General features: G+C 28.5%; 5 protein-coding genes and 1 non-coding gene across 8 annotated transcripts; 3 read left to right on the forward strand and 3 right to left on the reverse strand.

Moving 5' to 3' along the window:
* Window positions 1-844: 844 nt before the first annotated feature.
* LOC145752943 (uncharacterized) lies at window positions 845-6,638 on the forward strand. 2 transcript variants are annotated; one of them, XM_082569320.1, is made up of 9 exons: window positions 845-989; window positions 1,557-1,704; window positions 1,979-2,148; window positions 2,492-2,686; window positions 3,229-3,342; window positions 4,509-4,662; window positions 4,898-5,008; window positions 5,624-5,925; window positions 6,115-6,638. In XM_082569320.1, the coding sequence occupies exons 1-9, from the start codon at window positions 877-879 to the stop codon at window positions 6,341-6,343; spliced, it is 1,536 nt and encodes a 511-aa protein (XP_082425446.1). In that variant the 5' UTR covers window positions 845-876; the 3' UTR covers window positions 6,344-6,638. The 2 variants fall into 2 exon arrangements, with proteins under 2 accessions (XP_082425446.1, XP_082425447.1); XM_082569321.1 differs by having other exon boundaries at window positions 5,624-5,935; window positions 6,115-6,253.
* Window positions 6,639-7,661: 1,023 nt separating this feature from the next.
* Window positions 7,662-10,739, reverse strand: LOC145753076 (galectin-8-like). Its single transcript, XM_082569467.1, has 8 exons — window positions 10,665-10,739; window positions 10,383-10,462; window positions 10,040-10,247; window positions 9,612-9,728; window positions 9,132-9,152; window positions 8,871-8,962; window positions 8,368-8,542; window positions 7,662-8,099 (listed from the first exon to the last, which is right to left on the reverse strand). Exons 1-8 carry the CDS (start codon window positions 10,686-10,688, stop codon window positions 7,950-7,952), a joined length of 867 nt encoding a protein of 288 aa, XP_082425593.1. The 5' UTR covers window positions 10,689-10,739; the 3' UTR covers window positions 7,662-7,949.
* A 4,742-nt stretch (window positions 10,740-15,481) lies between these two features.
* Trnaf-gaa (transfer RNA phenylalanine (anticodon GAA)) lies at window positions 15,482-15,554 on the forward strand. Its single transcript has one exon. It is a non-coding gene; the product is annotated as a tRNA-Phe (tRNA).
* Window positions 15,555-15,724: 170 nt separating this feature from the next.
* On the forward strand, window positions 15,725-17,504 carry LOC145752386 (uncharacterized). The gene is made up of 3 exons (XM_082568666.1): window positions 15,725-15,836; window positions 15,912-16,020; window positions 16,887-17,504. Exons 1-3 carry the CDS (start codon window positions 15,830-15,832, stop codon window positions 16,966-16,968), a joined length of 198 nt encoding a protein of 65 aa, XP_082424792.1. The 5' UTR covers window positions 15,725-15,829; the 3' UTR covers window positions 16,969-17,504.
* Window positions 17,170-21,645, reverse strand: LOC145752384 (serine incorporator 5-like). Of its 2 annotated transcripts, none has more exons than XM_082568663.1 (11): window positions 21,393-21,645; window positions 21,021-21,185; window positions 20,764-20,942; window positions 20,559-20,640; window positions 20,227-20,359; window positions 19,812-19,985; window positions 19,444-19,539; window positions 19,172-19,304; window positions 18,902-19,020; window positions 18,110-18,248; window positions 17,170-17,887 (listed from the first exon to the last, which is right to left on the reverse strand). In XM_082568663.1, exons 1-11 carry the CDS (start codon window positions 21,417-21,419, stop codon window positions 17,737-17,739), a joined length of 1,398 nt encoding a protein of 465 aa, XP_082424789.1. In that variant the 5' UTR covers window positions 21,420-21,645; the 3' UTR covers window positions 17,170-17,736. The 2 variants fall into 2 exon arrangements, with proteins under 2 accessions (XP_082424789.1, XP_082424790.1); XM_082568664.1 differs by having other exon boundaries at window positions 17,172-17,887; window positions 18,110-18,242; window positions 21,393-21,638.
* LOC145752385 (8-oxo-dGDP phosphatase NUDT18-like) lies at window positions 21,478-22,737 on the reverse strand. Its single transcript, XM_082568665.1, has one exon. It carries the CDS (start codon window positions 22,699-22,701, stop codon window positions 21,736-21,738), a length of 966 nt encoding a protein of 321 aa, XP_082424791.1. The 5' UTR covers window positions 22,702-22,737; the 3' UTR covers window positions 21,478-21,735.
* Between the last annotated feature and the right edge of the window lie 259 nt (window positions 22,738-22,996).

Genomic DNA, 22,996 nt, shown 5'->3' on the forward strand with positions numbered 1-22,996 from the left:
AACAAAACGACATATGTCATATAAATATATTAAAAACATACAAACTTTCGCTGGATTTTTTTAATAGTGAAGCATAGTAGGTGGGTACAACAACTAAGAAATACATGAACATGCATTTACACGCACGTAGATATTTTTATTCAATGAAAAATCCATTAGTAAAAAATTTTGATTTTTTTGAACTTTACACGTTTTACACTTCATTAAATACGAGGAATTTCTTGCCGATTATTCCGCTGAGGGTGTGCAACCAGCACGTGCCTACAGATTCATTGCTAGTTGTTTAACATTACATGTAGAATGCCATTTACATGGTATTGAGAATGTGCACAACTACGTAGATGTTAGTGTTTGTAAATAGATAAAAATAACATTAAATTTAAGTTGGAAAGATCAGAATGAATTTAGTAATAGATATATTAGATTATCATGCATCAGTGCTAACCGTAATCGCCTTTCTTATACGTAAATTTGCGTTTATTTTCATATCAATAAGGTTTAAAAATAACAAGAGTTCTACGTGGATTTAAAAATCGGATGACGACATCTCTAAAAATGTGTGACTAGCTCGCTTATATAAAGCAAGGACCGAGCTGTTATAAACCAGAAGCTTACGCTATAGATTCCTAGAACATAGGCTTGCAAGATTAGCAAAAGTTCTAGCCAATAAACTTTATTTTTGATTTTATTTAAAATGTGGTTTTGATTGATTAAAATCATATTTTTTGGACGTTGATTTGACAAATTGTTTCCGCATTTTGTTTTAAATTGTCGATAATATGTCGAAATTTTAACAACTATTATAAAATTCAAAAACATGAAATATTTGTGTTTTTGCAGAAAACTACGAAGTAAAATACGTTAAAATTGTAAAAAATGTATAAAATAATTGTTACAACTTTGTTGGTAATAAACTGTGTCGTAAGTGGACATGAAAGTATGGAAAGTCAAGTTATTCCAGCAATGTTAAAAAGCAGCACACGACAAATGTAAGTAACTCAGAAATCTTTCAACTATTAAAAAAGGTTTATAAATTTAAACGATTTTAAAAGAAAATAGAAATACGAATTTATAAATATTAGATAAATTTTTTTTTAATGTTGATTAAAATAATTTTTTTAAATGTTTAAAAAGTTGTTTGTTAATATTTTTTCAATAAAAACGTCACATGTTTGTCTGGTTTCTGCCATCTTTCTAAGAATTGTATTATATAAGCTGCGTAGGTTCTAATGACCCTTAAAGTAAAGGAAATTCTTCATAATTTCAAGTTTATAATTGAATAACCATGTTGTGAAATTATCGTAGGCTTTCAACCCAAAATTTTTTATAAAAATTCGAAAAACAAAATATTTATTTTTGGCCACAAAAACAAAAATATCAAATAGCAAAATGATAGTCATAGATAACGGTGACGCCACAAAAACGTGTGTTTTTACTATGACATCACATTCTAAACTATTTTCAACATCGCTACGTCACATTTTCTAGAATATTTCTAGCATTTTTACTACGTCATGCTTGCGTTGTATTGTAATCTATACGGCTTTGTTTTGCAGATGTGACTACACTTTAAATTACGTCATCTGTCCTAGTGTTGGTCACTTCAGTTTAAACTTAGTCGGAGTCAATGTCGAATATATGTCGATTCAAAACAACAACATCGAGGAACTTCCGTCGTGGCTGATGAAACAATTCCAAAAACTAGTAAGTGGGAAATTCTGAACATCTTAAAAACGCTTATATGTAAATATTATCGAATACAATGAGATTCTTTCAGATATATTAACGTTGTCAAGCATTTATAAATAGTAAACTAAAGTTATATTGCTTAATTTTATCATAATTTTTTTTTAACATAAATATTTGTTATTATCTAGTTGGATTTTAAAGCGCATCTTTATACTTTGTAACCGCATATAATGAATTTATAATTTTTGTTTTATTTTTTTATTTAAAATTTCAATTTTTTTATATTTAGAAAGTCTTGGATCTTCACGATAATAAAATAAAAAGTTTGCCTCTGTCGGGTAACCCGGAACTTACATTCTTACAAGCGGATCATAATATGTTGGGAACAGACAGAAGATATCGTGGATCACTTAAGAATATGTTTAAGAAAAATACGAAGCTTGGAGTAGCCAGTTTAAGGTAAATTACTCAATTAAAAAAAGGTTTGTTTCGTTAGGATATGTTTTTATCAAGCTATACTAATTCCAAAAAGAATTTGCTTAGCTTGAAAAAAATTGTTTAAAATATATTAAAAAACATTGTTTAAACTTTAGGGCGATATTTTTGGCTTTATTGTATAAATATATCAAGTAATAGTTACTATTTAATAATTAATGTATGTGCCATACATTTTTGATATTTACTCATTTTTGTTACTGATTTAAAAAATCAACTCATGTTTTGTAAATCTCCTCAAGACATTGCAATGTTTACCTCAAAACACCACAACCAGCCATATAATCCATCATGATTATTTCAACAGAAACAACGGCATTACAAGGCTGTCATGTTCGTTTGCGAATAAGGTTGATAATCAGCTCACTCAGTTAAATCTCGCTGATAACAGACTAAAAACAATTGGTTCGAAAACATTCTCTTACTTGAGGAATCTGAAGCGTCTTTATATTCATCAGAATAATATCACTTTCGTCCACATGAACGCTTTTAAACAAAATCCGTAAGTATACCTTACATTGGTTATAGTTGAAAAGGAAAATCTTGATATCATTTAAAAAAATTGATAAAAATCGGAAATCATTTTTTACCGATTATGAATATCTTGATTTTTTAACAAAAAAAAAACGAATAAAGTCTAAGACACGGTAGATTAAGTTAATTTCTGTGAGTTCATTAGGTTTAAAACAGTGTAATTAGATGGCAAAATTGATTATCGATTTTAAAATCGTCTGTAAAATGAGTGTGCAGACTGATTTCAGATATAAAACTAAGGAATGGCGTTCGGAAATATTTGAATCTCTATTGCCCTTTATTAAGATATTATCAATCAAATTACCTCCTAAGATGAAAACCGCGTCTGCAAAACAATTTGAGTGCATCAATTAAATTTGGTGTCATGTTTTTGTACGAATTTAAAGTATTAGAAAACCAACGTATAAAAATTAATATTATAATTGTTCTATTTATTATTCAACTAAATCTTGTTTTTCCTTATAAGTTAAATTCTTGGATTTAATTTACATAGAACTATGTTTTTTACAGAGAGTTAACAAACTTGGATTTATGTGATAATGCAATCGGATTTATGGGAAGCAACGACCACTTGGATCTAACCAATAATCGTAAACTCTTAGCTCTCTACATGAGCAATAATAAGTAAGTTAACTTTAAATCAACTTTGTATTGAATATTGGGCATGTAAGATACAATCCCTGTTTTATAATTGGTTTATTTTTATTTATAAACCTGTGTAAGGTCGTAGGTGTGATTTTTTTTATTGTGTATTTTCTCTTTAAGGTTTTCGATTTTGAAATTTATAAAGCAACGCCAATTTTTTGTCATATAAAAAAGAGTTAATAATAGGTCGAAATCGCGGTGACAATTATTCTTTCTCTTTTACCTGCTGTAGTTGCGCAACAATTGTTACCGTTGATCATAAATGAATATTTCTCTGGCGAAATTTATTTTTAAATTTCCGGAATAAAAGGAGAATTTTGGGAAATGATCAAATTTTGAAAATCTCACGGGTTTATCCAATTTTACTTTTTTGCAAAATTCTGGGTTGTCCGATTACAAAAATAGATTTTTTTTGTTAAAAGCTAAATTTAAAAATTACACATTTTATACCAGTTAGTAAAATAAAATTTTCACTGAATTTTTATTCTCTTTACGTTACGTTATTACGTTGGCCTATGAAATTTTACTAATCCTTCGAAAATCATAAAATTTTATTAGCAATCAAACCAGAGTAATCAATCACAAGACATTACGTCATATTAATTCCAATCCACACACCTTATATACGCTCTTTCACCTTATTAAGCTACATAAAACATTTAAATGATTGATGTAGTGAAGTAATAAAATTTTTAATTACCTGTTTTACTTGAAATGTGATTTTTCTAAAATTACTTCAAGAAAATGATTCATGTTTGATGTAAGAATAATTGTGTCAGGGTAAAAAAACCCACATAACATGACTACGTTTTAGTTTCTCCCTTTTACATTAAGTTTCAAAAAGTCAATAGGTTGTATTGGTATGTTGGTATGTTTCTTATCAGATCATACGAAACCAAAGAGTTTGATATAAAACCGGCCTGTGATATTTTTAAATATGACAAAAACGCTTTGTACGTACCTTTCAAGAACCAAACTTTATCTAATTTATTTTTAGACTTCATTTACTTACCGAAAATAAATATATATCTCCCATTTTTATTTAATATATTCTACTAGACTTTCATGCAACAGGTCAAATAAATGAAAATAAAGTTTATAGTCATTTTAAAACAACATTTTTTATCAGGTTTTTATTTTTTCAGATTATCGAGTTTAACGGAGTTGAATGTTGTTGAATGTACTGCATTGGAACATTTAGATGTTTCATACAATCGTATTTCGTCGATTGGCCCTTACGATATTTTTAGAAATAATCAACTACTTCATCTCAACCTTTCATATAACCAAATTCAAACGGTAAATATTGAATTTTAAACTGTTTTAATAAAATGGATAGAGTAAAATAACTTAAAAAACCTTTATTTACTTAATGTGTTCTTTATTTTTTGTTAATTTTTTTTTGGCCGTATAATAAAGTATAATATATCAAATTTTTACTTTATTTTTTAAATTTTTTTGCATATTTTTTTAATATTATTTTGATTAAAAATGTAAGATTTTTAGGTGATATTTTGTTATTTTTTGGTTTCAGATTGACTCATTGGCATTCACTTATCTGGCAAATCTTCAAGTGTTGGACTTAAGTGGAAATAGACTGACAACTTTGCCAGTTAATCTGTTTCGAAATTTGAAAAACTTGCAGGTAATTTGCGTAGGATTATTCATATATAAATTAACATAAGAAAATAACAATAAGTTTAATTTAAATAAAGGCATTCCATTTGGTCTACTAATAGTGAAGTTCGGCTTTTCACAAATAACAATAAAATATATTTATGAAAGTTTCCATGCATTCTCCTTTATATACCGTCTAAAAATACCTCCAAAAATGGAAATTTTTTTTATGTTATAAAAAAGGTTAAATCCATTAAAGCACTCTTAAGTACTTACATTCAAGTGTATGTTACCCAGAAGTTAGCCACACAAGAGCAGAACAATCAAAAAATACCTATAATTATAGACGAACATAATAAATAATATGTAACTCAAGTACAATTTGGTACTTAACTTATTATTTAGTATACACTTGATTTCTGAGTAAGCAACTTAAGAATCTTATTATCTGGTTTTGTTCAAATAAATATTTGTATGAGTAAGAGTCCAAAATTATTTTTTTAATGAAGTAAATGTTTATGAATTAAGCTAAATCTTGTTAATGTTTTTTATGACTCAAAACTAGATAAGGTTTAACTGGTAACAACACACAAAACAATGTTGAAATGAAGTTGTCAATAATGATATGTTTTGTGTATTACAGGCTTTATCTTTGGCTCACAACAGCTTAGAATCTCTGAGCGAATACCAGTTTCTTGGCAACGGTCGTCTGACTGCGTTAGACCTAAGTGGCAATCTTCTTCATATATGGGAACCAGCAACCATATCAAGCAACATTAATTTAAGATATCTTGATCTTCGCGACAATTTATTCAAAGTTGAAACAATGGGGTACTTTACAAAAAACAGAAATTCGGAATTTGATGTTAGAGTTTGGGCTAGCGACAGCCACGACGGGGCAGAAGAGAGTTTAAGTGTTCGAGCCCTTCATGACGGACTGAACAAGTAAGTTAAGGTTTGTGTTTAAAAATTGTACTTGGTGATATTTCTAAATGATATTTCTTAAAACAAAAAAGTGATATAAAAATATCTGTCTTTTGCTTTATTATCTGTTACTTTTGTTCTTGTTTATGTTCTCTTTAAACTTATTCTGGTGAAAAGAATTTAAACTAAAATTGGTTTAAATTTTTCCAGGGTAGTATTTGCGCGCTTATCTTGTCTCAGACTTGGTGGCAACCCAATGGCCGTACAGGCCTTTAAAGCTTCTCAAAATAGTGGTGTTCGCTTCATGGCGGGATCTACGAATTGTGTTTTATCTCAAGACGGTAGTGAGATATCGTGGAATTGCGGTTGTACACCAAAAGAATTAAAATCAACGACGAACGATTGGATTGAAAACGAATCGGAATTGCATTTATATTAATTTGCTTCATATTTAAACTTGCCCATTTTTCTTTTAAATTGCCCATTTTTCTTTTAAATTACCCTTTTTACTTCTTCCAGTATTATGTGGTTTGATATTCTACTTAACTTATTCTATTGTCTCCCCCCTTTTTCTTCAAAATATTGCTAGTGGTAGTTTTATCTGCATATGTATTTTTTGTTAAACGTTTTCGTATTTATTTATTGCATTTATAAACACGTACTTATTTGCCCGTCTTGCTTCGTTTGCTGCAAAACAAATAAAATATTTTGCCATAAACAAATACATCTAAAACATTAATAAATTTAAAAGTTAGCCCAGATAAATCATTAAACCAATAATCTTTTTAACATTTATTTCAAAGATTAATCATTGCTTATTAAACTACTTACGTAAAGGCTGACCACATTGGCTATAATTATCTCTTTAAGTTAACCGATCTTAAGTAAGATTGATTACGGTAATTTATATATGTGTGGTCCTGTACAAAAGAATAATAAACTTAATTTATGTATGTGTGGTCCTGTACAAAAGAATAATAAATTGTTCACAATTTATAAAGTTCGACAACTTTTTATTACTATTAATTAATCTAAAATTAAGGTTGATTTTTAATTAAAGGCCTTGAAAATCAAACTGGACTTCGATTTTATTTTATATTTACAACACATAAAACAAAGCTAAAAAAGTAAATATTTTGTTAACAAACATTCTAAAGTTTATTATCAATCAAGAATAGACATGTATGCTTGTTATAGTGACCTAATGTGTACGTAGTCTAGTGAGTTGTATTTATTTAGTATCTTAGTTAATTATTCTTAGGTCGATACTAAAGTATCGCTTGACACATGATATTATTTTCACTTTGCTTACCAAGCAAACAATAGATATTTTCGGGAGAATAAAAACCTTTTTTACATTAAATTTAATGCCATGATTTAATTTTGTCTTAATTTTGGGGTGTTTTATTAAAACTTAACTAAACGACAAGTTATTTAACTATTTAAACTAATAAAAAGGCTAAAAACCTAAACTCTCGGCAAGCCTAAACTAAGCATGCCTTTGCACAAAATAAAAACGCTGGAATTGTAAAACTTGCGCGCGCGGCATATTTGTGAAACAAAGTAATTTTAAATACAGAGATGTCTATTTTGAATTTGACATTATGTTGTACAGTGATATTTCTTGTTTTCGTTGTAATGGAAGCAATAAGGTTGCAACCGCAAGTCTAAAGCGTAATTAAATGAAAACAAATTAAACTTTTATAAGATAAACAAAATGTAAGTAGGAGTTTTTGTATTGTATATTTATTGGCATTTTAAAATCACTTTTCCTTTGACGATGATATTTTATTGTACAACCCGGTATATAAATCACATTTTTATTTGTTAGCTTAATTGTTTTAAAACATCTTTTCTTGGAAACTAAACCTCAAGATTAAAATTAATAATTAGCTAATGGCGAGAAAGTAGTTTCACATTTTTACGACTTTACGAACATTTCTTTAACAGAAAATAATTAATTTTACAAAAATTACGTTTACCCAAAAAAAAGTGTTTACAAATCAAATTACAAATTACGTTTTTTTTGCGATTCTGTATTTTATTTATTGGAACGTAGCTGATGAAAAATGTGCAGCCCCTCCAAATTTCATGTGAGTGATTTGATTGAGTGGTCGCTTACGGTGCAAAAACTCACATAAGTGAGTTCCGTTGAGTTTCATACTAAAGCAACGTTGGTCAACCGCGATCGTCAGCTGAAAAACAAACAATGTTTTGCGTTTTATAGAACGCTTAATCAACATATTACTAATAACAGTTAAAACGATAAAAAAATAAATATTTAAAGCAATGTTTTAAAACGAATAATATTTTTATACAATCCTTATTACCTTATAACTTATGAATTAGTCATAAAATAGAAAAAAGCCATATAATACGGTTAAAATAGCTCTCTATCCGCGCAATGCGACATATTAAAAACCTAGGTTAAATACACTAAAAAATTTACTTTAATTATCTTACTTGAAAAGGCACGTTATACTGAAACGGGAAACCCATGTTAAGTTGCCTTTCCTCAGCCTGCCATTGGTTGTTGGCTTTCACATTTCGCACAACCACACCCTCATTTAAACGGCATGATAAGATAAGGGCAATGTCAGCGTTAGGATGAGCACCGCACAAGAATTGAATGTTAAATCTGTCATTAAATAAAATACAGGATTATAAGTTAGACATTTTAATCTTTTCACCACTGTGAATATTGTATTACATAGCGGTTAATGTGGGATCGCTCATGCCTGTTTTGCACGTTTGTCAGTCTGCTTGTATGAATTGGTCTTTAAATTTTCTGTTATTGTTGTTGTGTAAATGTATGTTTGTTTTTATTTGCAATTATTATATTTATGTGCTGTATGTATGTTTAAAGTGTATTTGTACATTAAATATGTTTACGATATTTTTTTTTATTTTATAATTAGTACAAATGCAGATTAAGGGACATATGTTTATAATAAATGATATTTTACTTGTTGGGTGGTCTGGCTTGTGGTGTTCCATTTACAGTAATAGTATGCCCTTTAATGTTTCCAATTGGAATTTGAATGGGCGAATCATTTACCTTCAAAGTTAAAAAAAAAACAGTAAAAAAAAAATCAAAAAAAAAAAATCTTTTAAAGTTAAAAAAAAATCAGTAAAACAGAACAGCAAATATTATCATTAATTGCACTTTTATTTCTTAAAATAATTTTTTTTTTGAACTGTGTTAAAATATTAAAACTAGTACTTACCGGGTTATTGATTGTTGATACCTGTAAAAACAAACTCGATTATAAGTTTATTCATATCTTAAACTTACAAAGACTCTATGCGTTATCAAGTCGTCTAAACCATATGTGTTAAGGTATAGCCTGTAGTCAACCTTATCACATTATTAATTTACGCAACCAGATTTTTTTTGTATATATCTTTATCCTCGATGTGGGAAGGTCGAATGCGCGACCTAAACATAGAGTAACATTTGTTACCCCGACCCAGTCTCGAGTCGCCTGTGGCAGTTATTATAGAGACTATAATTGCCCGGTAATTATGCTGCTGATTAGGTGTTGGCTCAACAGAAGTTTGTACCGTTATAGCACCTTACTTAAGGGCGCTACAGCATGAAAGCAGTGAAGATTGAACCCACGACCTCATGGTGGTGTAGCAAGTGTTCTTACCACTACATCACGCTGCCGGTCATTTTGTAAAAGTTAACTCATTTTTTTAATTACCTCATATCCTATCACGAACTGATCGATTGCCACATTGCCACCAATGTGGAACATCGATATGCGAGAAAGTGGAACCCGGTGAAAAAACTCGACAAAGTGTTTTCCATTAACCGCAACCTTGAAAAAATGCTAAATTTTTAGACCTCGCAGTTTTAATATTGTTTAATATGACTGTTCCGTTAATTAGTTTTTGGTGTTTTGTATGGGAGCATTGGTCTAAACAGAGTTTAAAAAACTTCTACATGAGGTTGTATTTTACTTTTTAGTTTAAATTAGGAATTTTTGTTTTAGGCACCAATTAAACTGTTTTTTTTCGATGACTTTAGTTAAACTGGAAGTAAAATTTTTATTTCAACTGTGTTATTTTATATGTTAAATCAAATTATTTTAAAAGAAAAATAAAATTAAAGCGGTATTAATATTTTTACCTTGATTGAGTTTTGTTCAAGTAGAACAATAGCTTGAAATGGTTGATTCATAACAAACGGGAAACCCTGCGGTGATCCGCGTTCTTCTGTGTGCCACGCATTCCCTACTCGACTGTTCCTCACAACCGCGTGTTCGTCGAAGCGGACGTTAAAGTGAAGCGCGTGATCCGCGAGCGGACCGGATCCGCATTTCAAATTAATTCCGAATCTAAAATAAAAACTTTCTTTAAATTTTTTTTTTCAAAACATGATGTTTGTATACCAATAATTTGCGCGCAAAAACAACAAAATAGTTTAAATTTTGTATAAAACGTCAAATATTTTTAAACTTAGTGTAGATGACCTGTTTCCAGTCGGCCTCCCATTAATTGTAAACATCATGCTAGGGCGAACGCTATGCAAAGGAATCTCATACGGGATCGACTAAAAAAATATGTATGAAATAAATACCATAATTTAAATAAAAAAGGGCCTTAATTTAATAAAAACGTCAATATAAAAACGTCAATATTTAATAAAAACGTCAATATAATACGTTTAAATAGTATCGAAACCTTACGTAGATAAAATGATTTATTTACACGTAATGAGAATTATTGGGTTTAAGTTACATTTGTTAACTTACCGGGTTATATACTTGGGTCTGCATTTTGAAACTTAAATAAAAACTTGAACCTTATTTAGACAATTTTAGATATTATTCTATAAAAATATATGTAAATTTATGAGTTATCTCGGCCTAAAGCATTCTTGATTGATAAAAATCTCATAACCAAGAAATATATTTCATTCATATAAACCTATCAATTCTCTGTTATTAAAAATACTTCTTATTTAAAAAAATGTTTAAAATCTAATATTTCGTTTTTAAAAATACAGTCTCTAGTATGACATTGCAGCTCATGTAACGTTTTGTCTACGACAAGTCGTTAAATAAACCTTATAATATGGGTACGAGAGTTACAGGTATCACGAGTGGTGTGGTTTGGTTAATTATTATTCAAAATTCGAGTTTTATTGTCGTTAACAAATTTCTTATATTTTGCACGTTTTCTGTACAAGTTTGCTTTAACCTTAGTTCTTATGGTAATAATTTCTCGATTGTCTAGATGTAACTTTACATAGAAAATTTTTTTTAAATTGAAATAAATACATTTCAGCTATAATAACGACGTAAGATATTGTTTGTTTAACAAAATATTTTTGTTTGTTAAAGCATATTTTATCATGCTTAGCGTTGTCATTATTTCTATATGGCATTAGCTCCATATCGCCATTTAGTGTCAAAAATTAATTTCTAGTTGTTTCAATTTAGCAACTTTTTTTAGGTGATTATTTTTTCATTTCTTCCAATAGTTCAAATCACCATAAAAACTATTTTTTAGGAGTAGTATTTGTATTTAACATGCATGCAATGTTTTTTTACTACAATATGTCTATTTTACATGATCTAAACAATTTGACTTTAAAAATAAATTTATTCACTATTGTATAACACCATTCGGAATAATAAACAATTGAAAAATATCAAGTAAAATAGAAAAAAAGGCACCATTAAACACAAAAATAAAAAATAAGTTAAAATTTTAAAACAAGAGTTTAAGGACTCGAAAAAAGAAATTTAAAAGAAATCAAAGCCATTTAAATAGCACATTTATTTTTCTGTAATTCCCCCGTTCACTTTACTATTAGAAACTCTTAGTTCAAGTAGACCCATCATGTAATTTAGCCTTGTTGAATATTACAACGTTGTATTAAGGGTTTTCTTTTTACCAACATCTTTGTGCACATAAATCACAGCTTAACCGGGTATGTCGTCTGTAAACTCGCCGACGTTTACGGGAATTTTTTTGTTTTATTGGCATGTTCAAATCTAGAAAAAACAGAAAAAGTTAAATTCTGTTTTTTAAAAGTTTTTCACACGCGATATTTTTTAAATAATTGTTAACTGGTGCTTAATACGTTTTTTTCTTTGAAAAAATGTGTTTTAGGTAATGATAATTCTTAGAAACTGAAAGGGCAAATTTTATAAGTCGTAATTTAGGCGTTTTCAAAGAAAACGTTATTAGATAAATTTTTTTTTAATAAAAAAGCCATCTGTTTTATTAAATACTGTTTAATTGAAATGACCAAAAAAAGAGTTTCTCCATTTTATAAATAATTTAAAATGTAATTTACCTTCGTCAGTTATACTTCTTTTCGCAATAAGGGGAACTTCACAATTCGCTCTCATAATTTGACAAGCTAGGGTAAGAAATGAACCACATTTGTTTGAACCATTTGACTTTCTACAAAGAATTAAATATTTAGGTTAAAACTTTGACTAAAAAATTGTTTTTATATATTTAATAGACAAAATAATCTTAAAAAAATTTCAAATTTTTATATACATTAACAGTTGTCTTACAAAATTTATTTTGTTAAATGTTTTATATTTAGATAATATATGATTTACCTTAGCCCAAAATTTTTGTTGTTTTTGAATTTTAAGGATTGCAATAATCTTCGTCTGCTAATTGATCTTCCCTCGCAAGTCGATATATATAAAACACACAACAAAAATAGGCACAAAGTAAATTTCATCATCTTGAAGTTTTTGTTTTTTTAAGAGATAGTTACTTGAATTGAATTCTGGTGAATGATGCCATCATGTTGAAGCAAGTCTCTTTTTATAGGCCGGTCGTTACGAAATTTTTCTCAAAAAAAAGCGTTTAGCTTCAAACCAGCATTTCTCACTAAGTTCTATTTGTAGCGTGGTATGTTAGTTAGCTGCTGCGGGTAAATTTAGACCGCTTATTGCAATTGCATCAACGATCATTTTCAAAGTTAACAAAAAGATGTTGCAAATAAGGAATTTACCGACATTTTTTGCAATTTAAATGATAATATAACCAAATAATTTTACAACAATGGCTATCGAGCCGTGATGTAAGGTCTATGTAAAATATAATTATAGCACATTTTTTTGCGACGCTTGTTATTATTAACGTGAATTTTTGTTCGTAATAAAATAGAAAATTAATTTATTTGTAGATCACAAAAGTATTTACGACTTAACGTGTTGTTATATTTTTGGATTAATTAACAAAAAATAGCGATTTTTACTATTAATAAATAATAAAGTTACTATTTATAAATTCACGTGGGCAGTTTAAAAATACTGTAAAACCAAAATTACATTTTTGGGACTCTTGTTTTATTGGTAATTACTAATTTATCACCCCCCAAAACGTAATTTTCTTAAAATAGAAAATTTTATTTAAACTTAGTGGGTAGAGTGTAAAATAATATTTTTTTAAAAGAAATTTAAGAATGGGTTTTGTGGAGAATTTCGTTTGGAAAGGGCATACGCAAAAATTCCTTAACGTTAAATTTTTCTAACGTACGTTATGCAAAATACCAATTTTAGTCAACTTACTCAATTATTACTGCCCAGTGGACCATAACTTTACTTAAAATTTTCTATTTTAACCTTATTTAAAAAGTAGAACATACAGAATTATCAAGATGAAAATGTAATATAATATACGGGTATTTTTCTTTTTAAAATGATAAACAGACTATAACGTAATGCTTTTATTTTTACTTTCCCTTGAAGTGGAACGGTTTAGATTACGAAAGTTTTTGAGAAACTTTGTGTGAAAATGTTTTTCAATTTTGTTTCAAAAAAATTTTTTTTTGTTATTATTTTTTGCAGATATCAATTAAGTTTTGAAATTTTTTTCGGAAATTAAAAAATTGTTTGTTTTTATTTGATAAACCACAATAATTTTTTACAAATACTGCTGATAAAGTCAATAGGAAAAAGCACGCAGATTTTATTTTTGTTCCGTACCAGCCAAAGTTGATCTTACGTTTGATCTTGCGTGTTTTCCAAGGCGATAAAAAATTAAGTCTAAGTAAAACCCAAAAGCGTAACTTTATGGTAAGTCCAAGCTAAATGTCAGGAAAGGCGATTTAATTACTCGACAAATAATATATCTACAAGGTGCTTTATATTTAAAATTATTGTATAAAAGCATTTTGCACTAACATGCCTTAATTGCAGCAAAATTACCGGCATTTCATTTTAATCTATTCTTAAACCTTTGACACGCAAGGTTTTGCAATTTGTTTGAAATATGCTTCGACCCCTAAACAATTAGTTTAAAAATACGCAAAATTTTGCACGAAATCCTGCAGGTTGCTATGCGCGAAATATTTTGGTTATTTCAAACTAATTTTAGCCGCTCAAATTTAGAAATCTGAAGTGTCTAAATTTAAGTCTGTTCAGAAATAAAACGTGTTTGACCGAGGTTACTTGGTCTACCGAGAATAACTCTTAAATTAACCGCAAGCCCTGGGGCCAGGTTGCTCCGAGGTTATTGCCAGCAAGAATCAGTTTCAATGAAATGTCCGTAATAATGAAGAACCTATTTCGGTGAATTTTGGTCACGCTACAATCCGAAATAAATGCAATAAATTGTGCGCAGATGAACTCGCATTCTAGGATGTGGTTATGATCGTTTTGGCATAATCCACGCGATATTATGAGGAAAACAACGACTTAAGTGACACGCCTGACACAAAAAAATATCAATCGATTCAAAGTCACGCAAGGTTCAGTAAATGTACAAAGTACAACATTTTTTAGGTATTATTCTCCCCTCTTATTTACATATTTTATCTTTTTAAAATGAGGTAATAGTTGCTTTATCTTTATCTATATTTCCTGAGTCATCATGTTTTTTAAAAAATGTGTTTTTGTATATTTAAACAACAATTTTCTTTGTATTTATAATTCACAGCTGTTACTTAAAATATCGATAAAAAATAGGTTATTTTTTATATACTAATTTTAATTTTGTAAAAAAACAATATTTAAAAAAAATGAAGAAATATTTTACAATTTAATTAACATGATAAAGTATCAATTTCGTTAAGGTATTATAGGTATTAATTTGTATAAAATGTTAGTTCTTTTAATAATAACTTAGTAATTGTTAATTATAGTTATCCACCTAATTTTTGTCACGACACGCGGACATTTTATATTAAATATAACCTACCTAATAACACATTAATCTCCTTAATAAGTGGTAAGAAGTGACCTTAACGAATCAGTGATTAGTTATAATTAAATATGGGCAAGTGGGTTTGTTCTTATTTTAGCTTGTCATGATTTTTGATGTTATTTTTGCTGTGTAATTTAAAAAAAAAATTTGTTGTTTCGTTAAATTTGGAAAGGGGAAATTTTAATTAAAATTGCAAAGTAATCAAATTTAAAAAACTAAAACAAAAAATATAACTTTAGTTTAAAAACATGTCGAAAAATAGTAAAGTTTTTTAATTGTAAGCGATATTAATAGCGTTTGGAGCGCAAATAATAAAGATGACGTTTTATCGAAATTTTAAAAATTGCTTCTTCCCATAGCTACGCAATAATTGCAAGAATTTTCGTCTGCCTCGATAGCTCAGTTGGGAGAGCGTCAGACTGAAGATCTGAAGGTCCCTGGTTCAATCCCGGGTCGGGGCAAATTTTTTCACTTTTTTATTTTTTGTTAGAATAGGTTTTCTTAAACACCAAATATTATATTAAGCAATGTATTTATATACACTGCATCTTATTTTTAGGATGAAAATGTCAATAAAATACAGTATAGTTTATAATATGACGTCATTTCAAATGGAATCGTGGTGTAAAATATTTAACTTCTTACACCACGTTAAATTACGATTTCGAGGTTTAGTTAAAAAACCCAAATTTTGCTGGTATTTTTCGTTTAAATCAGAAAATTTAGCTAAAAAACAATGACAAGTAAGTAATATTAAGTTACTAATATTTTATTTGTGTAAATGTATGTTAAAATAAGATTGTTATTAACATTAAAAGGGGGAAATCAGCGTGAATTAGCCCGTGCGAAAAATCAAAAGAAGTTGGCAGCTCAAAATAAAAACAAGAATAAAGAAAGTGGAACTTCTAAAACTAAGAGAATGGAAAGGTATTTGTAGTTCAATGTTGCTTAAAATTGTTAACATTTTTATTGTTTTGCCATTTAATTATTTTGTCTTGTCTGGATGTTTTTAACTGTTCAAGGTCTGATTAGTAATCATTTTAAATTTCTGACAGTCTGGCCTGATTTCTAAATTACCTTTTTTATAATAATTTAAATTACTTATAGGGTGTTTTCGCAGCTTAATGTAAATCAACTTTTATTACTAATAATTGTTCTTGATTTGCATTCGCCAGTTTTGGATATTATTGACATTGTATATTGGTGACTTCGACTATAACTTGAATTTTTGGGTAAAGAAAAGCCCCTTTAACAGCTAACTTAACCACTCAAGGGGTCCTACTAATTACCACACAGGACCACATAAGGCTGCACAGAACCACACAAAAAAGTGAATATTTACCGCCCGGACCAATGACGCGTTGACTGGTAATTTATAAATATATACTGTCATTTAATTAAAAAAGCAAATACTGACACTGGGACATTTTTTATTAACCCCAGCCCTAACCCTTTTCTGGAAAATGCCCTTAGTTGCCCTAAATACAAAAAACAGTCCATGCGATTTCCGCATTTTATTTTTTTCCTGGTGTGGTAATGTGTTGTTCTTTATGGCCCTGTGTGGTAATTAGTAGGACAGTAGGGAATCAAACCCTAAAAATATATAGTAGGAGCACCTAATTTGGTTAATTTTGTCACTCGTGTTAGTTTTACATTAAATATAATAATAAAGAATATAATAATCGTATACTGGAACACTTTTCCCAATTATTTGTTTTTATTGATAAAAATATCCTTAAAATAAGTTTAATAATTTAAACAATTAGTTAAGTTTGTCATAAATTATTTTTAAGTGACGCTGAAATAATGCGGCAAAAACAAAAAGCCAAAGAGGAACAAAAAGCTAAAGATGCTGCTGGATCATCAAAATCATAACAAAAATCGTTTTTGTGCAAAAAAAAACAGACTTGTACATAAACACAAACAGGGTGTATACCCTTAACCTAGCGAAGCATGTAATATTTTAATAATTTGGGGATATTTATTTATTTGATATTTAATTTACATTTTGTCTGGGTCTGCTGATATTCTACTGCTTTTTTGTGTAAAGTAAATAAAACATTTTTGTATATATATAATATTAAGTTTTTATTTCACATAGTTTTACAAGTAAAATAGAATAACATGCAAGTAGGAGTAATATCGTACAATATAAAAAGAGGTTGTTATATAACATAGGCACTGCACATCAATAATAATTTTAATTTTTTTTTACATAAAAAGGCAGATTTTGTTTCTAAAATTCATAAGAAAGTTTAACATTCAAGTTTGATGCATTGTTGAAATTTGAAATATAAACATGATTTTTTTGAAATAAAAAATTGATTTTAAAAATGTAACTTTTATTTACGTTATGTATATAAACTCAACATACACAATAACCACAAAATGGATATGATTTATGTAGTTATCCAACCTAATGTAGTATATAAAAATTGTTATTTTGTTAATTTTTATGCTTTTTAAATACTTTTAATATGATAAAATAAAAAATTAATTTTATGGTTAAGCTTTTAATATCATTAATTATTACATTTAATAGTTTTTGATTAATTACAATTATTCAATAAAAAAATAGCATTAAGTACAAAAAAAAAATTGCAATATCATTTTGGGTGTACTATTTGTACAATTTTTATATTTTTAACCAAATTCTCTATTCGGAAAGCAAGCAGGAGCTATAAGGGTCCACAAGTAAATAATCAATGCTGCCCATGATGTACTTATTTTCACCCATCTTGTGGCATTGTTTCCACTCACAAATGAGCTTTCAAGAGAAACAGCGTTGACCGGACTGCAAAAATGTGTAAGTTTTGAATTAATTTCACTTTTTTTATTAATAAAAACATTTAGTTAAATAATATTTGTAACTTTTAACCAAGCGGCGAAATGTATATAAGCTATTTGTAGTACAGGTATTCAAATTTGTTTTACAGTAGATTTATTAACAAAAAATATATTTAAAATCAGTTTTAATTTACCTAGAAAAAAATTAACTTGAAAGTCTTAAACTTACGAGAACCAGTTGGTGAGTGTCATCATAACATACAAGGTAGTAAGAAAGAAAATAAAGTGAAAGAAAGCGTAAGAATACGAGCAAGATTCCTGCTCGTCATCAACCACATTCTGTCCTTGGTCTTTCCCGTCACCTACAACTTTGAATTATAATAGCGAGAATATAACTGAAGCTACATGCAATCATGCTGTGTATAATAAACTAAACATTTAATGACACCATCAAATAAAGCTAGCAAAAAATAAATAGTCATGGCAACTTAAACTTATCAAGTGAAAGTGAAATGCAAAACTATTTGTGCTTTGTTTTATAAAAAGAAGATTTATACCCATGCTATACCAACAAAATGTGAAGTAAAAATGTGCATTAATAAAACGAAACTGTACAGTCAGGTAACACATGTAAATAAAAATATCAAAGCATAAAAAAAGGCTTAATAAAGGAGTTAACAGTCACGATGGGGTTAATGAGCATTATTAGTAACTAGTTGATAGCCCACCCAACGATCAGCTTTTTAGCTTTTAAAATAGGGTAGCAACACGAAACTAATATTTGCCTGTGATAATTAAACTCACCTACCACAAATGGCAGTTTTATTTATTTTAAAGACCAATCAATACATTGGACATACATATATGTAAATACATACTGTCCACTAATGTTGATTATGTGTAAATGACCAACTATAATGATTTCAAATGGTAAAATAAAACTAAGTCTAGAAAACAGGGTACAAAAACCTACTTATAACATAACTTCAGTGTTACATCTAAAGTCATGTTAAAAGTTTACCTTCCCCAAAATCTTCTCCACCAGCCATACAGCAACAACAACAATTTGGTTCATCTGGTTCAACATTAGCTGCTCGGACTGTTAACCTATCTTGTTCTGATGATGATGTTGTTCGTAAACTGTGAGTTAAAATTTCATTTTAAAATACCCCTAGTTGTTTTTGTTACGAATACATTTTCTATATATACGAAGAACAATTTACAGTAAAAAATATATTTGTAAACAAGCATGAAAAAAATGCACAAAATTTGAATCTTTAAATTAACTTACGATACATAAATGACCACAATGAACACAAATATCAGTCCAGAAACAATTGCAATTGTGTCTGAAGTACTGTCCTGTTGCCCTTGGAAACAAGAAACTCCTCTAGCCATTGCTACTCCATTCACAGTTACAATTCCTGTAAAAATATATATAAAAAAGTACATATATATATAATGTGACTTACCAAACAAGTTGTATTTTAAATATACAAATGTAATTCTGTTTTTGTATATATTAAATGACAAATTAATATAAATAAACATGTTTTTATTTACTTGTTTCAGGAGGGCTGCTAGCAATTGCCGAGTAGGTCAAAAAACAAACATAAAGAGCTACGACTGATGACTGTAACAATCCTGAACGAGGTTGATCTAATAACAAATAAAAAAAAGGTAAAATATTTTTTGTAGTTATTTTTCTAATCGCATTACAGTTTTTGCCCTAAATTAGAATTATTATTTAATTGTTTTTTAATAATAATACACTACAATTATGTATGTCGCTTGTGGTGTGGGGGTAAATTAACAAAGGCAATTATCAGTTGAGAATTGAAACCACATTATGAAAATTAAAATGCATACTATAGGGCTTATGGCTAGTAAAATTTAAAAGGAACACTCTTGTTTAATTCCATTGGACTTACGCTTTTGTACTTTTGGTGAAATGGCCAATGCAGACACCAATACAATAAGGCAAAAGTTTACCCCAATAAACACCTTGTTTAAGGTACAACCATCTGAATCAGTGTAAAAAACCATCATAAGAACAAACCCAGCTATTGTTGCTGAAAACATGAGCAAAGTACATGTACCTAATGCTGTAAAATAACTAAATATTAGCTTTCTAAAAAATTTCGTGTGAAAAAATCACATTGACCCAGTTAGTATAATATAAAGGAAATTGTTGTTATAAATACATTTTAAAAGTGCTTAACTTTATTTTGGTTATTTTAGTTATAGATTAAATTAACATGAAATATAGGCATAACAATTTTTTCAGTGCAAACCCCAGTCATTAATTTAAAATTTTTCGAAATTTAAGTTTTTTTTTACACTTACCCACTAACCACCCCTTATTACCCTCTACCCCTGATAACCAATTAGCATTCCATGTATGGGCAAAATCAATCAATAAAATTAACTGAAGAATAATAAACAATATTCCTCCAGCCATCCCAAAATATAACCAAACCTAATAAGTAATACAAATTATTATTAACAAAAACTAAAAACAAAACTGAAACTGTATTCTACAATATCTATTTTATTTAAATTTTATTTTTACACTTCCTTATGTTGATAGCTGTTTAAAAGCAATTTAATATATTTTTTTTTAAATAAAATATTATTAGGGGTGCCAAAAATTTATCTTTATTTATTATAAAATTTACCTGAACGAAAGTGGTTGAGTCTGGAATAAAAAATGCTCCCGTACACAACCCTGCTAAAGCTAAAAACTTTAAGAACCAAAATCTAAAAACGGATTAAAAATTAAAAAAAAAATCAATATATATAGTTCAAATAGTGCTCTTTTTTTTACAAAATTAAAGTGTTAAGATTATTTTGTTGATTTAAATTTTTAAGAAATGTTTTTACCCATTTTGAATTCCAGCTCTGCAGTCTTGAGTGCTGTTAACCCCGATGGTTAAAATCATTAACAAAAAATAAAAACAAGCAGTACCAAAGTTTAATTTATAAACTGCTTCTGCCCCAACTATTCTGGAACAGTTTGCTTGGGCATTTATAGCTTGACATAGGTCGCTGTAAAACCAAAGCTAAAAAACAGAAAGGTATTTTTTAAATCCATTATTACATTTGTTTAAACATATTTTTTTGCATTAATTTTTTCTTACACTTTGCAGGCTTTGCTGAACAGTTTCTGACAGCATTACGCAGCTCACAGCAGTAGATAACACCAAGAAGAACATGTACATTAGCCTTGTACCTGTAGATGTCTTAATACTTGGTAAACATGAGCAGCATAATGAACAAGCTGCTGAACCACAGCAACAAGCAAGCTAAAAATAAACATTTTTGGTCATTTAGAAATTGTATTTTATTTTTGTTGAGGCAATCTACGAATAAATCATGAAGCCAATGTTAAACTTATAGAATTAAAACTTTAACAGTATGGATTTATAACTTTTATATATTTATATGTTACAAGGTTACAGCTTTTGCTATTTTTTAAATTATTATTTTAAATAAATATCATTTTCTATTACCTGGCCTACAAGACAAGGTATACACATGATTATTGTTTTTCTTGTCCACAAGATTTAAATAAATATAGGTTTTAAATAAAGTAAATCTAGAAAAAAAAGCAACAAATAAATTTTCTAATGAAATAAAATTACCAATATAACTCTAATATATTAAACTACACTTACATTAATACAGAATTAGGTAAGGCTAATAAATATATAACTACAGTATATGTAAAATGGGAGTACATTTGCATATTCTTAAAATTTTTTGAGAAAATTTTAAGGAATGTTTTTAATGATATAACCACCAAGGCGAAAATTATAGCACTTTTTGTTAGAGAATAAGGTCTAACAGTGTGCATTACAATTCTCCCAAAGGAACGACATTATAATCCACAGAACCAGAGTTTAAACAAAAGCTATTACAAGTTTGCCAAAAAGCTTTCTCATTTAATTCAGGCAAACTTTGTTCAGAATCACATTTTGCAAGAACGCTAAACATAACACCATCTTTACAGTTTTCACTGTCACCAGTATGCTCAAGACCAATCAAACCACAAATTTCTACATTTAAATTATTAATATCACATTTGCAATATTCCGATATTAAACTTTTAACATTACCTAACATATACCCATTTGGAACCAAAGAAAAGCTTGGTAAATATACAATGCCATTTTCATTACTCTTTACTTTTAAAACAAATTCATTTTCATTGTATATACATGTAAGAATAAGCCGCACAACCAAACAGTGATGTTGTATCTCAACTGGTAGTATTTTTAATTTTTGGTTTATTTTCCCAAACTTTTGTCCTTTATCTATTAAATGAAAAACATCAGTGCTTCTAAAATTTACATTTTCAAAAGGCCAGCTAAACCATGAAGCCTGTAACGATTCAGAATCAGAGTTCTCCAATGTTTTAAGCTTTCCACCAATTGTATTTCCAATAAATGTAAACCGAATCCAAGAACAGGCTCTAATTTCCACACACAGTAAACTTATCGGGTCAAAAATAAGCCCGGCCTCTTCTAAAACCTCTCTTTTGGCTGCATCAATTAGAGTCTCATTCTCCTCCACTCTTCCAGCTGGAAGATACCATTTTCCACAACAAGAAGATTTAGCTTCTTGAATTAAAAGGAATTCACCATTCTCGTTTATTATTATGGCAGCAACAATGTAAAAAATGTTGTATTTTAGTTTTGGAATGTATTTTTCTTTATCTACTGTTTCGGTATCACATTGACATGTTAACGTTTTTGTATTTAAAAGTTCTTGGTGTGATAAAGTTTCTTCTTTATTTAGTTCCCCATGTGCTTTGTTCATTGTAGGTTTTAATATTAACAAAATACCTTTTCAGCACATTCTAAAACAAAATTTAAAAAAACAAAATATTAAAATAATATATATTACGTTATCATTTTTTTTAATTTTGTGTATGTATGTATTGACATTTTTTTTAACAATCTAATATGAACATATTAAGCTATAACTATCTGGTCATTTCGCAACTGCTGACTAACTATCAGACCTACAAACGTTGACACAAATATTCAGACTACGTCATACTCATAAGTGATAAAAATAGTTTTCTATATTTGTTATACAAGCGGGCGTTTTC

The sequence above is a fragment of the Corella eumyota genome, chromosome 5, assembly GCF_963082875.1.
Source record: "Corella eumyota chromosome 5, kaCorEumy4.1, whole genome shotgun sequence".
In the NCBI taxonomy this organism is placed as follows: domain Eukaryota; kingdom Metazoa; phylum Chordata; class Ascidiacea; order Phlebobranchia; family Corellidae; genus Corella; species Corella eumyota.

What these genes read in the sequence shown, in the direction of transcription:
- LOC145752943 (XM_082569320.1), top strand. Translation starts at nt 877, where the DNA reads ATGTATAAAATAATTGTTACAACTTTGTTGGTAATAAACTGTGTCGTA. An exon ending in CTCTACATGAGCAATAATAA is followed by an intron (nt 3,343 to 4,508) that starts GTAAGTTAACTT and finishes TTATTTTTTCAG; the next exon opens with ATTATCGAGTTTAACGGAGT. An exon ending in CATATAACCAAATTCAAACG is followed by an intron (nt 4,663 to 4,897) that starts GTAAATATTGAA and finishes TTTTGGTTTCAG; the next exon opens with ATTGACTCATTGGCATTCAC.
- LOC145753076 (XM_082569467.1), bottom strand. Translation starts at nt 10,688, where the DNA reads ATGCAGACCCAAGTATATAACCCG. An exon ending in CAAGCCAGACCACCCAACAA is followed by an intron (nt 8,543 to 8,870) that starts GTAAAATATCAT and finishes ATTTAATGACAG; the next exon opens with ATTTAACATTCAATTCTTGT. An exon ending in AGTATAACGTGCCTTTTCAA is followed by an intron (nt 8,100 to 8,367) that starts GTAAGATAATTA and finishes TTTGTTTTTCAG; the next exon opens with CTGACGATCGCGGTTGACCA.
- LOC145752386 (XM_082568666.1), top strand. An exon ending in AAAACTAAGAGAATGGAAAG is followed by an intron (nt 16,021 to 16,886) that starts GTATTTGTAGTT and finishes ATTATTTTTAAG; the next exon opens with TGACGCTGAAATAATGCGGC.
- LOC145752384 (XM_082568663.1), bottom strand. Translation starts at nt 21,419, where the DNA reads ATGTGTATACCTTGTCTTGTAGGCCAG. An exon ending in TACCTTGTCTTGTAGGCCAG is followed by an intron (nt 21,186 to 21,392) that starts GTAATAGAAAAT and finishes GTTTATTTTTAG; the next exon opens with CTTGCTTGTTGCTGTGGTTC. An exon ending in AGAGCTGGAATTCAAAATGG is followed by an intron (nt 20,641 to 20,763) that starts GTAAAAACATTT and finishes ATCCGTTTTTAG; the next exon opens with ATTTTGGTTCTTAAAGTTTT.
- LOC145752385 (XM_082568665.1), bottom strand. Translation starts at nt 22,701, where the DNA reads ATGAACAAAGCACATGGGGAACTAAATAAAGAAGAAACTTTATCACAC.